This window comes from Marmota flaviventris, chromosome 5, assembly GCF_047511675.1.
Source record: "Marmota flaviventris isolate mMarFla1 chromosome 5, mMarFla1.hap1, whole genome shotgun sequence".
Classification (NCBI taxonomy): domain Eukaryota; kingdom Metazoa; phylum Chordata; class Mammalia; order Rodentia; family Sciuridae; genus Marmota; species Marmota flaviventris.
The window spans coordinates 130263473-130278367 of NC_092502.1; the positions used below are offsets into that span (position 1 = coordinate 130263473).

The window sequence follows — 14895 nt, forward strand, 5'->3', positions numbered from 1 at the left end:
AGAAATGTTACTCTGTTAGACTTCTGCTCCTCTCATCGACCTCTTGTAAACAGCATTATGTTTTATGTCCCTTCAAACTCTTTGGAGTTAGGTGGCATATAAAAGCAAATCAACAACAACTCAAGAGAACCCAGGCAATTGTGAGCAATAGTGAGGTCCCAACTAGAGTTGGGAGCTGGATGGACTCAATTCTACAGACATCAGCACACCTTAACACATGACATTTCCATAACAACTCTGCAGCCAAGAGTCGGGAAGGCAGACAGTGCTTTGCTTGTCTTGTTATTTAACCTAGCGGAATAAGTATGGTTGGTGGACAAGAGAACAAGGACACTTAGAATAGCAAGGTCAGAATCTCTACAGTCTTTGAGCATGGACTGGGGAAATAAGCAGAGAAGGGGCTGGGGGACAGTGTATGAGAGGCAAGGGGCTGAGCAGGAAGAGTAAATCAAGAGTCCCCGAGCCAGCTCAGCAGGAGCAAGGGGCCAGGGAGGGTAGGTGGAGGGTGCAGTGGCAATGGAATTTCAGACTTTATAAATGGTGGACATACAGTACTTCCAAAGGCTAAGATCAAAGATGAAGCTACCTAGCAGGTGACCATCCAGCCATCATCTGAGCCAGAGAGAACCACAATCAATGGAAAGTACATGAAGATCTAAGTGGACCACAAGCCCTACATATCCCTATTCCATAGCAGCAAGAATGCTCAGAAAGTGGCATAAACAGATAGTCCAGATTTTGCAGAAGGGAGAAGGCCTAAAGGGATAGTGGTTGCAAATGCTTCCCACTGGTAGCCCTGGGGAGTGAGGGGAACACTGGCTAAGCCCTCTTCCTATCCACAGAGCTGTAGCTAAAGATCTTAAAGAGAGCCTGGGGTGGAAGTGGCTGGTTCTACTGCAAAGGGGAGAAAGAAAAGGTGGTCATGATCAAGTTTAGGAATGGGAGAAGAATTCTCCATGGCACAGAAGAATTCCCCAGAGCGGAAATGATGGATTAACACAGGGGCACATGTGCTCAAGGAGCCTGTTAAAGAGAGAAAGGAGAGAGATCTGCTGCAGAGCATGGCCTACTCAGACCAGACACTCACAATAGGATGTGGGTTCCCTTAGGTTTCACAAAAGCTCATTCATTTGATGATAACTCTGCTCCCCCATCCCAACTGCTTTCTATTTCATATTAAGCACCTAGGATGGTACCAAACATAATAACTAGGAGTACCCAAACTCACAGAAGTAGAAAATAGAGTGGTAATTGATCAAATTACATTTTTATGTATGTACAAACATCCCACGATAAAACCCACCAATCTGTATAATTAAGACTCACCAATAAAAATTTTTGAAAAAGAAAGAAAGGTAGTTGCCAAGTCCTAGGGGGAAGGTGATGGGGGACTAGTCACTAGGTGCAGATGTTCAGTCATCAAGAAAAGTCCCAGCCAGAGCTGCTATGCAACATGCACCAAGGTAATAACACGGCACTTGAAAATTTGGTCAGAGGGTTTAAAGAAGATAACAACTGGGAGAGGAGTTCAATTAAGATCGTGAATATCTTCAGTCACAAATGTGACTGAGAGAGGGGGAAGTAGCAGAGCTGCCCGGTGGCCCTGCGGCCTAGTCTTCCCCGGTGTTGTGGTGGACACAAGCCAGCTATCTGCCAAGAGTGGCTGACGGCTCTGACTGAAGCCATGGAACTACCAGAACCACATCTGCATCCATTGGAGTGATTCTGTGCCTCCCTGGGACTGGGCATCATGGCAGTGCGCTGTGCTGGAAGCCCCCACCGACAGGCTCAGCCAGCCATTCACCAGCTCAATGGGGTCTTTGTCCTAAAGACTCTCTAAAGGAGTCTGAGGAGTCACCAGGGTTTCTCAGTCGCAGACTGGGGAGCTCTGGGAAAGCACAGTAATGAATTCCATCTTCCTTTTTCTTCTTTCTTGCAGAGAAATGCTATATTCAAAGCAATGTCACCCAGTGAAAACCCTGAGAGAAAGACAGGCCTGAGACAAAGGCAGGTCCCCCAGGGCAGACCATAAGGGCTCTGCTTGGGCAGAGAGCCTGGCGTGTCTGGATCCCCATGGAAGCCAGTGCCTGGCAGAGAAGGAACTCAACCCAGAATGACTGACCAGTGAACAGACACCGTGCTATCCTGAATCTGTGTCCGCCAGCAGAGGAGAGGCCACTGTGCCAAAAGTACTTCTGTTCCATGCTCTTAACTGGCCCTCATACAACCCCCTGGTGTGAGGATGGTTCCCCCATTTAGCAGGATAAAGAGGTTCTGGTGGTAAAGTAGGCCGAGTCACCGTCCTGAAGATATCAAATCTTCATCCCTGGAATCTGGGAATGTGACTTCATACAGAAAGAGAGCCTTGCAGATGTGGTTGGGTTAAGGAATGTGAGATGAGCAGATCACCTGCCACCCGGGTGGGCACCAAAGGCCATCCAATCACAAGTGCACTTGGTAGAGACAGGCTGAGGAGGATAGATGACAGACAGAACCCACCAGAAGCTAGGAGAGGCCAGATTCTTCACTAAGGCCTCCAGAGGGCATCCAGATCTCTGACTTCTTGATTTTGGTTCAACAATACCAACTTGGACAAGTGGCATCCAGAACTGCGAGAGAAGAACTTTCTTTGTTTTGAGCCACAGTGTTGGTGGTATTTTGTTACAGCAGCAACAGGAAACTAACACAGTCTGTTATATGGCTTCTCTACAGCTAGAAATGAGTGACCCAGTATGAGAATTAGACTCTTTAGGCTGGCATTCTTTCAATTCCATAATATTTTAAAGGACTGAATCTCTGTGATGTACAGCTTTCCTATAATTCATGAGAAGGAAGTTTCTGCCTTTGTGTAACCCATCAAGTCAGGAAGTCAAACTAGAAACTTAAGATCTTCGTAGGTCCACAGAATGGAAGCAGAAAGACACCCTAACTGCCCTTTTCTCACACTTGGCCCCTCACACAGAGATCAAGTCTTAGTCTTCCATGTTTGTCTACAATTTATAACCTGTGCCCAGATGAGGACCAGATTTGTCATACAACTCAAAGCACCAAGATGCTCAGTTTCCTCTGTGGATCAGCTGGGTCTACCAAGATAATATGGCTGCTGAAAAAACTTGCAACTGGCTATAACTTCTAGGATTCCCCTCCCAGAGGTTCTAGAGGGGGAACATGTTATAAAAGTTTATTTGAGAAAATGGTTAAGAAAAAAGGGGTTGCTGTAGACCACCCAACAAAGCCTTGCACAAAATCAAGGAAATAGATGCTCTGCCTCTAGGTGACCTCAGTGCATATGTGGCAAGCAGGAAGAATCAGAGTGAGCACCTGCTCAGGTTGAAGCTGAGGCAGTTCAGTGCCTGCTCTCTGAGAGAAAGGGATAGGGAGAGAGAGGGAGAAAGGGAAGTATGTGTACAAGAGTATAATCGAAATCTTCAGATTCATGAAACACATTAACTGAACAAAAACAAATGTGTTCACCTTCCAAGATGCTAAGCAAGAGGGAATTGCTTCCAAATCTGGAAACACACTAATGTAAAGCAAACTTCCTAAAAATTGTTTTCACAATGATTTAGTTTAAGAAAAGAAAGATGTTAAGTAAACCAGATTTAAAGCAAATCCACAGAATGTCTCAATGGTAAACCTGTAACTGTGTGCATTCTTGGTTTCATGTGGGTGTTAGGGAACAGAACATGCCTCCTGCAAAAAGGACCTCAATATCTCCACCAGGATGAGACATCTGGGCAGTTCTTAAACACATTGGTCCACATGGGTCTCAACCAAAACTCTGTCTCCAGTTGGGGTATATTCAGTGAAATTAAATGCCTGATTACAATCTCCTCTGGGCTAATTTTGATCAAATCTATCTATTCCATTTGGCTTCATGGGACTCAATTACTTCCAGGAGGGATTTTTGTCCACTTACAAAAAAATAGCTCAAACACTCATGGAAGAGCATTCTCCAACTATGGATAGCTTGATTTATAATATAGTTAACCTACTCAAAAATTTAAGCAAAATTTAAAATACTGTAAGTTCTCACTTTTAAAATTAATGTTTGAAATTTATTCATTTTTCATGATCGTTTACTCATTTAAAATTTTCTCTATCATTTGCTTTTAAATCCTCAATTGTTTTTCTTCATTGAGGCAGAAAAAAATTTTATATAAACGTGTCCATTTTCCAGTGGACCAGTTTCATCAAGTAGGATGTAATAAATATTTAACTGCTATCCTCACTGCAGCCTACTTACATATCAAAGTGGTATTTGAAATGGCACTTAGAGCCAATAGAAAGGCAGTAGTTGAAGCTATGAATCAGTTAAATAAACTACTATATTGAAAATAGCAAAATCAATACCTATACAATCTATTGCTTTTCCTGTTCAAAGGAATATTCAAAGGAATAATTGGTTAGTGTGCCCTCACAAGAATCAGACATTCAGAGTTGAGAGAATTAAATGCCATAAAAATTAAATCTTGAGTGTTCTTACCTCTTGTTCTAGACAAAACCATATCCTTTATTATTTGCATAATAACACGCCCAAGGATCATGACCGAAATCAGATGATATACTCTCCATGGAGTCAATGCAAGGAACCTGTAACATAGAAACATCATTATTTCAATGTGAGGATTTTCATCTCATTTTTAACAGAATTAGGTTTTCTGCCTGTCCAAAACCACGAAACAACATAAAAAAAATGCATTCAATAATGATTTTTCTTTTCAAAAACCACGCCGATGTAACTGCACAAAAATTATTTAATACCAAAGCCAGCAAAATAAACACCCTTGATCCACATGCATCCTGCGCTGGGCTTTCTCCGCTCACCTCTAATTCAGGCAGGAGATTTGCTCTCCTGGGAATGAGCCAGCAAGACCCTCAGTGACAAGCTTCTCCCTCAGCAGGTACGTTCGGTAGTGACCTGAAGCACTCTTGTGCTGGCTGAAGAGCCTGAGAGGCAGGATGTTCCACAGACAGGATGGCTGGACACCCTTGTCTCACAGTTCTCTGAGGTTTTTCGTCTATGCCCTGAGTTCCCCTTCTCCCATCTCTTATAAATGGCACTGAGGATCAGATTTGCTAATACTTCCTCTTCAAGATGCCAGCCTCCTTGTCCACCTTGTCTCCAAAGAAAAACAAACTAAATATTGTTTACCATGAATAGGTCGCAAACCTGGCAGGACTGTCTTTGGCTGGGTTTAAGAAGAAAAGGAATGACAGTGAAGTCACAAGCAGCCTCGAGCCTTCATCTGAGACTGGAGGCTGAAGCTCCTACTCCACACAAGTTAAATGGCCATGCTGCCCGTTAATATTAACACTGGTGTCATCAGAACTCATACAAAAATCAATTCAACAAACGTCTAATAATGGTGACAAGGGTGTACAGTGAAGTGAAGGACACATGCATGATGTGTCGCTTTTTGTCGCTGGAACAAAATAGCTGAGAAAAACAACGTAAAGGAGGAGAAGTTTGTTTGGGCTCATTGTTTCAGAGGTCTCAGTCCATGATTAGCCAGCTCCATAGCTTTGGGCCTGAGATGAGAGAACACCATGGCAGAAGTATATGGTGGAGGATAGCTGTCCCCTCATGGCATCCAGGAAGGGGACAGGGACAAGATACAGCCCTCAAGGATATGTCCCCAGGGACCTGCCCCCTCAACTTTGTTCCACCTCCACCTTGAGTCCATTCACATTTTTAATTCCTCAAAAGGTTAATCCACTGATGAGGTCAGAGCCCTCAGGATCCAATCACTCTCTCAAACCCCACCTTTGAACATGGCTGCACTAGGGATCAAGCCTTCAACCAAGGAACCTTTGGGTACTCCAGTAACAACTGCCTTCTATGAGCTTACTCTCCCATCAAACATGGGTGAAGATAAACAAGTCTACAGCACTCTTAGGGGCTGTAGCAGAATAGGGACAAAGAGCAAGATGCATCAAGGAAGGAGTGATTAACTCCAAATCAAGGAGGATTTTATAAAAGTGGCACTTGAACTTGGTTTGGGAGGGTGGACGTTATTCAGAGAAAAATAGAGGCTGTTCCACCTGGTGGATACATATGAACAGAAGACCAGAGTTGGTGAAGGTTAGTTGTCTGTGGCTTCCCGGGTAGCCTGGGGTGGCCCCAGCAGGAGGTAAAAGCAGAAGGAGAGAGTTGGGAGATTGGAAGAGAGAGAAGAGACAGAAGGGACAGGAGGGCAACAGATGCTGGTGGGTTCTGAATGATATGCTGCTCCATGTCTTTCTGCTACTGGCCACAGAAAGAAAGCCAAAGCTATAGAGCAAGAAAATAAAATGATGAGTCATTTGGGAGAATGTGGTGGTGTAGAAAGGAGTATGGAATCCATGCCACCTCCTAGAATGCCATGGAATGTTTTTAGAGAACTTGGTAAGAGATGCCAGGAGTTGTAGGTAAAGCCCTCCACCAGAAGAGGAGCGACCCGATTTTTAGCATGGTTCAAATGCTAACAGCATGTGTGACCTGGGCCAGGGAATGAGCAGATGGACTAGGTCTATGCTTCCTAAATAATGGTCTGCAACTGCCACCAGGTTAGCTACATGGAAAGCTTGTTAAAACAAAAATTCTCCTCCCCAATTCTCTGAAACAGGTGTCTTGACTACTAGTATTTATACCTGATAAATATGGATGTATTACCTACGGTAGACCAAACACTGAGCTACCAAAAGGCAATAAATGGTGAATAAGGAGCATGGAGGGAAGGAACGGACACCAAAAAACAATCCACCATGCCAACCTCTGCGTCTTCAGCAACAAAAAAGTATCCTTCCACTAAGGGGCCACCGCATAGTTGCTTGCTTGATTGACTGATTTAAACTTTTAGGTTGGTTTAAGCCCAGGGTGTGTTTTGGGCTGTTTCTTTGGGGGCCTATCTCTTTACCAGCAGTTTATGATTAACTCTTGCTGTTATCCATATGCTCGGCTGTCCCAGCTCTTCCACATCATATACTAAAGTGGCAATTTTTAAATCATTGACAGTGATCCACAGCAAGATATTTATTCACATCAAAAAACAAATGAAACCAAAGTCTCAGAAAAACAGTATTCATCTTCACAACTTATAATGCCTTTTGATATCTTCCACTCAGTTCTCTCTCTCTGATTAACTGCTGACTGTGACCCACTGAGGAGCTGCAAGTCACAGATGGGCTCACACCACATTCAAAGAAACCTGCAAGTATTAATGTCACTAGAATGGCCCCCTTTGTAGAGTCAGGTAAAGCCCTAGAAGAGACAAAAGTTCCCTTAAGTTTAAAGGTCTTTTAAGCCAGCCAGAAAGCCATTTAAGTGTCTTTAAAAAAAAAAAAAGAAAAGAAAGAAAGAAGGAAAGAAACACAAAATCAACTGAAGAAGTGAAAGCAATTAGTTATTCTCTTAATGGAAGTTCCAAATTTCCAGTAGACCGAATTAGGTAATGACAGGATTTCAACCTGTAGACCTAGCTTAGACCTCATTGGGAGGTCATTGACATAGCAACTCAAACAAACACCATGGATGTCCCCCCTCTGTGTCCTGGGCAAGGGCCCAGCTGGCCTCTCTGCCAAGGGTCTTACTGGTCATTAAGAGTCCACCATTGCTGGTAAGGCAACACCAACAATTGCTTGGGAAAATGATGCCCAAACTGTAGGCTCCTTGGCTGTTTACTTGGTAGGTGAGCACCTTCAGCCCCAAATATTAAGTTAAAAATGTTTTGAGATACAAATCTTGAGATAAAGAATTGTGTGGGGCTGGGGATGTGGCTCAAGCGGTAGCGTGCTCGCCTGGCATGCGTGCAGCCCGGTTTGACCCTCAGCACCACATACATACAAAGATGTTGTGTCCGCCGAAAAAAACTAAGAAATAAATATTCTCTCTCTCTCTCTCTCTCTCTCTCTCTTAAAAAAATACAATTTAATATTAAAAAAAAGAATTGTGTTTAGAAAAATCTGTATTTGGCATTTTAATTTCAAATACTGTTTGAGATGATTTGTCTCATGGTTCTACTTTAAAAGTACATAGTGGAGTAATTCAGACCTGTGATTTGTAATTACAATCTTAGAAACACTTATGAGTTAAATACATTTTTAAAAATATATTTTTAAAATTTATTTATTTATTCTTAAATTTTGATTTGTTATATATGACAACAGAATGCATTACAATTTATACACATATAGAGCACACTTTTTCATATCTCTGGTTGTACACAAAGTAGAGTCAAATCCTTTGCGTCTTCTTACATGTATTAGGGGAGCTACCTAATATTAGGGAAGGCTTGAGCTGTTACAATTGAAGCTGTTTTTTAAAAATTTGGGGTAAATTTCAAACATACACAAAAAGAAGGCCAGAGTATAATGAACCCAATTTCAACAATTCTCCATTCATGGTCAATCTTGTTTTCTCTAGTTTCCCACCCACTAAGCTCCTCCCTCCCTCCCTCCCCAGCTAGATTATTTGAAGTAACTCCCAAATAGCATATAATTTAATCTGCAAATATTGCCAATTATCCTCCCCAAAAAAGTCTTTTTAACAGAGGGAACAACAGACCTGAAAAATAGTTTCACTCTTAACGTCATCAAATATCCTCACTGTCCATATCTTCTCATTCATCTTTGCACACTCATGTATACACATACATATACACAGAATGAAACAGCATCTGAAAAGTCACACACTGAAATCGGTCCATGGGTATTTTGTTTATTGTTTTCTCTAGACCTGCTGCATCTTCTCTTTTTTAATTCTTGGAATTTTTTGTGGAAGAAACACTCATTCGACCAATTAAAATTAAATTCCAGATTCTAGGAACTGTTCATTTTATGCTTGTGGCTTAGTTTGATATTTTCCTGTATTTTTGTATAGCCTGAAAATTGGAGGTTGGATATGGAGGCTGGATTAGATTTAGGTTCCTTGCTTTTTCCTGTAAAACCCCCTAACAGGTGGTGGTGTATGTGTACATCAGGAGGTATGTATTACTACTGGGGTGTCTGGGGTCTATTTTTGATGACATGAGCAGCCAACAAAGGTCACTGCCTAGCATTTAACTCCTTGGGGGCTACTTGGGAGTGATGGTCCTTCATTCCTGCTCCAGATATCAGGTCTCACTCCTCGGTGATGTGTGGTTAGCCTCGAAGACAAAGCTCATAAGAAAGACAGGATCAAGCCTTGACTCCTTTTATTTACCAGGTTTTCCCCCTCAAGACAATGAGGCATCTCCTAGTACCCTCCAAAGGAAACTAGGCTGTTTCTTCATTCCTTTTTTAAAATTAGTGCTATTAAGAACTAAGAATCTGAAAATTCATGGTTTCAATACACAGTAGCATTAGCCTTACCCTCAATCTGTTCCATCTTGGCTAGTGGTTCCTAAGCCCTTTTAGGGACAACCTTAGTAATCTTTGATAATGAAGTACTTATAAAGGGACATAGAAAATATAAAATCTGGGCTGGGGCTGTGGCTCAGCAGTAGAGCACTCATCTAGCACATGTGAGGCCCTGGGTTCAATCCTCAGCACCACGTATAAATAAATAAAATAAAGTTATTGTGTCCAACTACAACTAAAAAATAAATATTAAAAAAAAGAAAATATAAAATCTACAAATGCAGTCTGAAATGTCCAAAGGGGCACTACTTACTTTGTATTGAAACCAATCATTCACCTAAAATTCTCTTGAAAATGCTTGATAAAATTTGCCAGATTTATAAACAAAGTAATGTTTTGTCAGTTAAAACTGAGCTCAAAGAAAATATGTGGGTTTTGAATTTGGAACTTTATGAAATAAAAATTTATTTTTTAATAAAAATAAATTTATTTTTTATTAAGTAACTAAATGAATTGGTTTGAATTAATCTTTATATGAAAACTGTCACATGGAACACTTAAAAAAAAATCCCTGTTAGCTGGACATGGGGGCTCTCTCTCACCATCCAGAGAAACGCTATTGCTGCCACAGAATCACCCATCTGGATGGAGCTCAGGTGCTTTCATCTGATCTGCGAACCCCTGAGGTGCAGTCGCCCAGCTCTCCTTCAACACTGCTCAGCCAGGAAGACCAACAGGCCTTGCTGCATCCAGTTTCCTGTGATATTTTACTGTCACCACTTTCTCTCCATTGACAAGAGTGTCCAACACTGGGAAGACACCGACGGCTGAATCCTAGCCTGCCCCAGAAAACACACAGGCAAAGTACCACCCTGAACCACAGACTGTTCAGAAAGCCCCGAGAGCAGGAGAGAGCTGCCAACTGCACAAGGTCAGAGGAAGCTCTCCAGCGAGGAGGCCTCCAAACTCTGACTTCCTGAAGACGTTTGATTTGGCCAGGTGGCAAAGAGACCTGAGGTCCAATGGGGGAGCCGCGTATACAAAGCAAATGAGACTTGAGTCTCAGACTTAGGAGTCCACCCCAAATCTTTGGCCCTCTGCCCCTGCAGGCACTTGACCTGGCCTACAGAACCAAGCACCAGGTGAATCAAACAGCTCTATTGCTGTGGGCACTGGCACTTACATACGTATTCCTCATTTTACCCCTGAAACAAGCCACCAGGAAGGCACTGCCAATATCCCCGATGTACAGATGAGCAAGGAGAGGTTTGGAATCCTGCCCCAGCTGCAAGACAAGGAACAGGCAGGACCGGGTAGTGAGGCAGGCAGCCTGGCCCAGAGATCTCTTCTCACCTCTCTGTCAAATGCCTCCCAATGAGTGCAGGCTTCTTCCACGTCTGCCACTATCACATGAAAAAGCTTGGCTGGGTGTCATCAGTTCACAGCTTTCTTCACATTTAATTATTAGATTTTATCTTAGAGCAGTAAAAAAATTAAATAGATAGTACAGAGACCCCATACGTACCTTCTCCCCTACATACTGTGTCCTCTATTAATATCTTGCATTACTATATGGTACGTTTCTAACATCTGATGAACCACTGCTGATATGGGATTCCTAACTAAATTCTTAGTTTACATTAGTCTTCTCTTTGTGTGACATATATTCTATGGATTTTGACTAATGCATAATGCCATGTATCTACCATTATAGAGTTATATAAAATAGTTTCACTGCCCTGAAATCCCCTGTGCTCCATCTATCATTCCTCCTGTCTTAAGCCTCTGACAATCACTGGTCTTGGTATTGTCTCCATAGTTTGGCCTTTTCCTGAACGTCACATAGTTGGTATCACACAGTGTGCAGCTTTTTCCCAGTGACTTCTGTCACTTAGCAGGATGCATTGATGATCCCTCTGCATGTGTGGCTCAAGGGCACATTTCTATTGATCACTGAATAATATTCCACTGTACGTTATTAAAATTTAGCCATTCACCTGTTGAAGAACATCTTGATTGCTTCCAATTTGGGGCAATTAGGAATAAAGCTGCTATTAACATTCACATGTAGGATTTTTTTTGTACACACACATTTCCAACTCATTTCAAGACAGACTTTTTAAAACAGTTTCATCATCGTGCTGGCTTATATTCAATTTACAGACAGTTAAAACCCCCAAGGATTCCATTCTTCACATGCAGTTTTGAATCTAAGCATGTCCTATCAAATTTGTTCTTTGTGACACAGCCTGTCATTCAAACTGACAGACCTTAATGGTGGCATCGATCATATCTCTGCTCTCTTGTCCAGCTCCAGGACACCCACACATGGCATATCTGCATGTCATCAGTCCTCATTCTCACCACTGATCAAAGATACTGATCAGCACTGGAATCTGTCATGCCCCATTAGCAGAGTAACCTAGATTCATTAATCAGCACTTCATGAATACAGACCATGCAGCTTACTCCATAAGAACAGATTTTTGTAAGCACTCTGCTGAGACCTGCTGTAATCCTGAGGTCTAAATGTCTAAAAGTGTTAATTGGCTTGGCTACTGCTGAGAACTACTTTGAGGTATGTGATAGTTCCCTGTAGAGGAACTAAATACCATTAGACCCAAAATATCATGGGGCATGTCCTGAGCCAAAGGCCCAGGGTGACCTTGCCCATCTACCCATTTTCGGAACTCACAGAAGCATGTGGTAAACACCTGGCCCGGGTGAATTCTGCGGCACACAGGCTGTCAGGAGGTTCTTGGGTGCTACAAAACAGTTATCGCAAGAGGGTCTATGGTCAAAACAGAGGGTGTCCAAGAGGTCGTGAGAGCAGACCTTAAAGGGAAGGGTCTGTGGATGTGCACTATCCTCACACAGGGGGTTTCATAAATTTTCAAGACTCAGGGCAAAGTGAAAATGCAGAGACCTCATCAGGGCTGCAGAAGTCAATATTCCCTTCCCAGCCTACTCTTGCCCTAACCCAGACAAATAGTAGCTCCCAAACATATTGCTCCTTAGCTGCAGGCCACTTCTGGAATGTGAATCCAAGATGGATGAGAAGCCCCCGCCCAATCACCCTGAATGCACCCACATCACTGCCAGCCACGACAAGGATGCTCACCATCTGTTTTGCAGCTGTGAAGAACACAGGCCCTCATGCTCAGATGTCCCAATGAGGAGCAGACAGCCACAGTGGGACACAAGTCTTCCCCACTGCTGCAATCAGCCATTGCCCTGGACAGTCACACAGAGTGAGATTGAGAGGGAGGGACTGGGCACCATGTGACAAGGAGCAGGTAGCCATAACCCAACCTGGACAGGAAGGACTGCATAAGTCCACAAGCCCCCTGAACAGCTCCATCAGCCCACTGAGCTTCACTTACAAAACAGATTCGAAGATGAAAGTATTAAGAACTGTAAGATGCAACCAGTGCATGAACCCCAGTGTGGGCCCTCTGAAGTCCCCACTCCATGCAGCTGTGCAGGTCACTCTCCCAACACAGCCAGCCCTGCCCTCAATAAGGTCCCCAGCACAGTGATCAACAAAGGCTTTTCTTTTGCTTAAAATAATGGTTATTAAAATTCACACACACACAAAAAAATCACTGACACTCATCTTTATCCAAATTAGCCTAGGGATCCATGATCACACATCAATGGGTCCCAGAATAAAGGAAATTCAGAAGCCATTTCCACCAGCTTAAGTCTCCAGCTCTCTGAAACATCTTTCTATTAATTGTCAAGCTTCTTATCATCAACTGAAAGAATAAATAAGTACACATTTTTTAATTAAAATATCAATTGTTTACCAAAAGAGCTACATGTTCTTGTTGGGTGTGGTGGCCCATGCTTATAATCCTAGTGACTCAGGAGACTGAAGCAGGAGGATCATGAGTTCAAGGCCAGCCTCAGTGACTCAATAAGGCTCTAAGCAAATTAGCAAGACCCTGTCTCAAAATAAAAAATAAAAAGGTCTGGAGATGTGACTCAGTGGTAAAGTGTCCCCAGGTTCAATCCCCAGTACCAAAAAGAAAAAAAAAGTTACATTTTTCTTTAGCTGATGTAAAATATTACTTTTATCTGACAATGTATGTTTCACATTTAGAAAACCAAGACAAGCTAATATTATATATGATGATCATAATATGTATATATGTATGTTTATACATATATATTGTGCTAAGCAAACATTACAAATAACAATTATATGCTATGTAAAAACATAAAGTTGTCTGTGTATAATACTACCTCATTTATCTTACAAAGACACCCTGTGTGGTTTAGCTGTCACTGGAAAAGCACAGATCTGTAAATTACTGTGAACTCTTTATTTTAGCAAGATGTGGCCTATTTCTCCATCCCAATGTGGTGACTGCTTTCAAAACATGCCATATCACCCAGATGTGATTATCTCAACCCACAGATGATTTCTAGCCATGCTTGGACAGTATCATTTCTGATTCATTTTCATTTTGGATTAATTTGTCCATTTGGTTTTTTTCTTCTACTTTCTTCTATTCCATTTCCAGATTCAGTAACATTATTTTGGCTTTTAATCTTCTTTTCAAGCAATCAGCTGCCTTCTCTCACTTTTCATTGCTGGGATAGTTATGAAACTGATGTCCATTATATCTGGGTCAAGCTAAGAATGATACCCCATCCCCATACTCGGAGATAAAGGAAAACAGATGAAGATCCAGAGAAAGATTCAAAGCCTGGAAAGTCAACAAAGGGGCCTATATAATGGTTATATTATTTCAAAAATGAACAATTTTAAGCAGAGATTCTTCCTACCAAACCACAGACTCTAATATCGAAGCTAGTCAGCATTCACTGTTCCTGCGCTACTGCAGAGTCAGGGCAGGCGTTCCGTGAGGATGCTCAACACAGAAAGTGAGGCCAGGAACTAGATTGCTCTTGGGTAACACACAGCCTTAGGTCTCTGTGCATGAATCACTCAGGAACCTGCCAAGGTCACTGCTATTCCTTGGTCCTGTATTGACTTTCAAGCATTCCATACACAAGGGCTCTGGTGGTGACTGTTTAGACTGGGCAATGGAGGAAGTCACAGCAAAGCAAGTGGCCATGCTGGTCAGGGTGTGGGGACAGGCCCTGGGCTATGTGGATGATTTACTCCATGAAAAAGGAAGGTCAAAATTCCAGGACAGCCTTCTATAGAATTCCACTCCATGGCTACCTGTAAGTGATGTTTCTGACTAGCTGTGTATCCATTTGACAAGGAAAAGTCTACATTTCCTACTCCATGATGAGTTTTGCAAGGCCAAATCCCATGACTCCATGGTACATGTTTCTTTTTCTTTTCAGGCAAAGAAAGAACTAATAATGTTAGTCCCCATCCCCCTCAGTTACACACACACACACACAGCAAAAGAATAAATTTCTCAGACAATAAATGCAAAGGACAATACTCAGTTCTCCCGTGTGTAAAACACTTAACATTCATTCTGGGTAACGCGCAGCCCTCTCTATACTATGAAATGAACGGTGACAATGTCTTCAGAGAAAGAAGGTCTCTGGATATGAGCATTGGGCCCTGCATAGTTCTGATATGGATAT

The 14895-nt window shown here is 42.4% G+C and overlaps 1 protein-coding gene across 1 annotated transcript in view; it reads right to left on the minus strand.

Annotated features, from left to right (window-relative positions):
* Retreg1 (reticulophagy regulator 1) overlaps positions 1-14895 on the minus strand; it is a 132492-nt gene that overhangs the window by 88079 nt on the left and 29518 nt on the right. The window contains exon 2 of the mRNA XM_027954385.2: positions 4487-4593. Within this exon, the coding sequence (XP_027810186.2) occupies positions 4487-4593 (107 nt within the window). The remainder of the gene's footprint in view (positions 1-4486; positions 4594-14895) is intronic.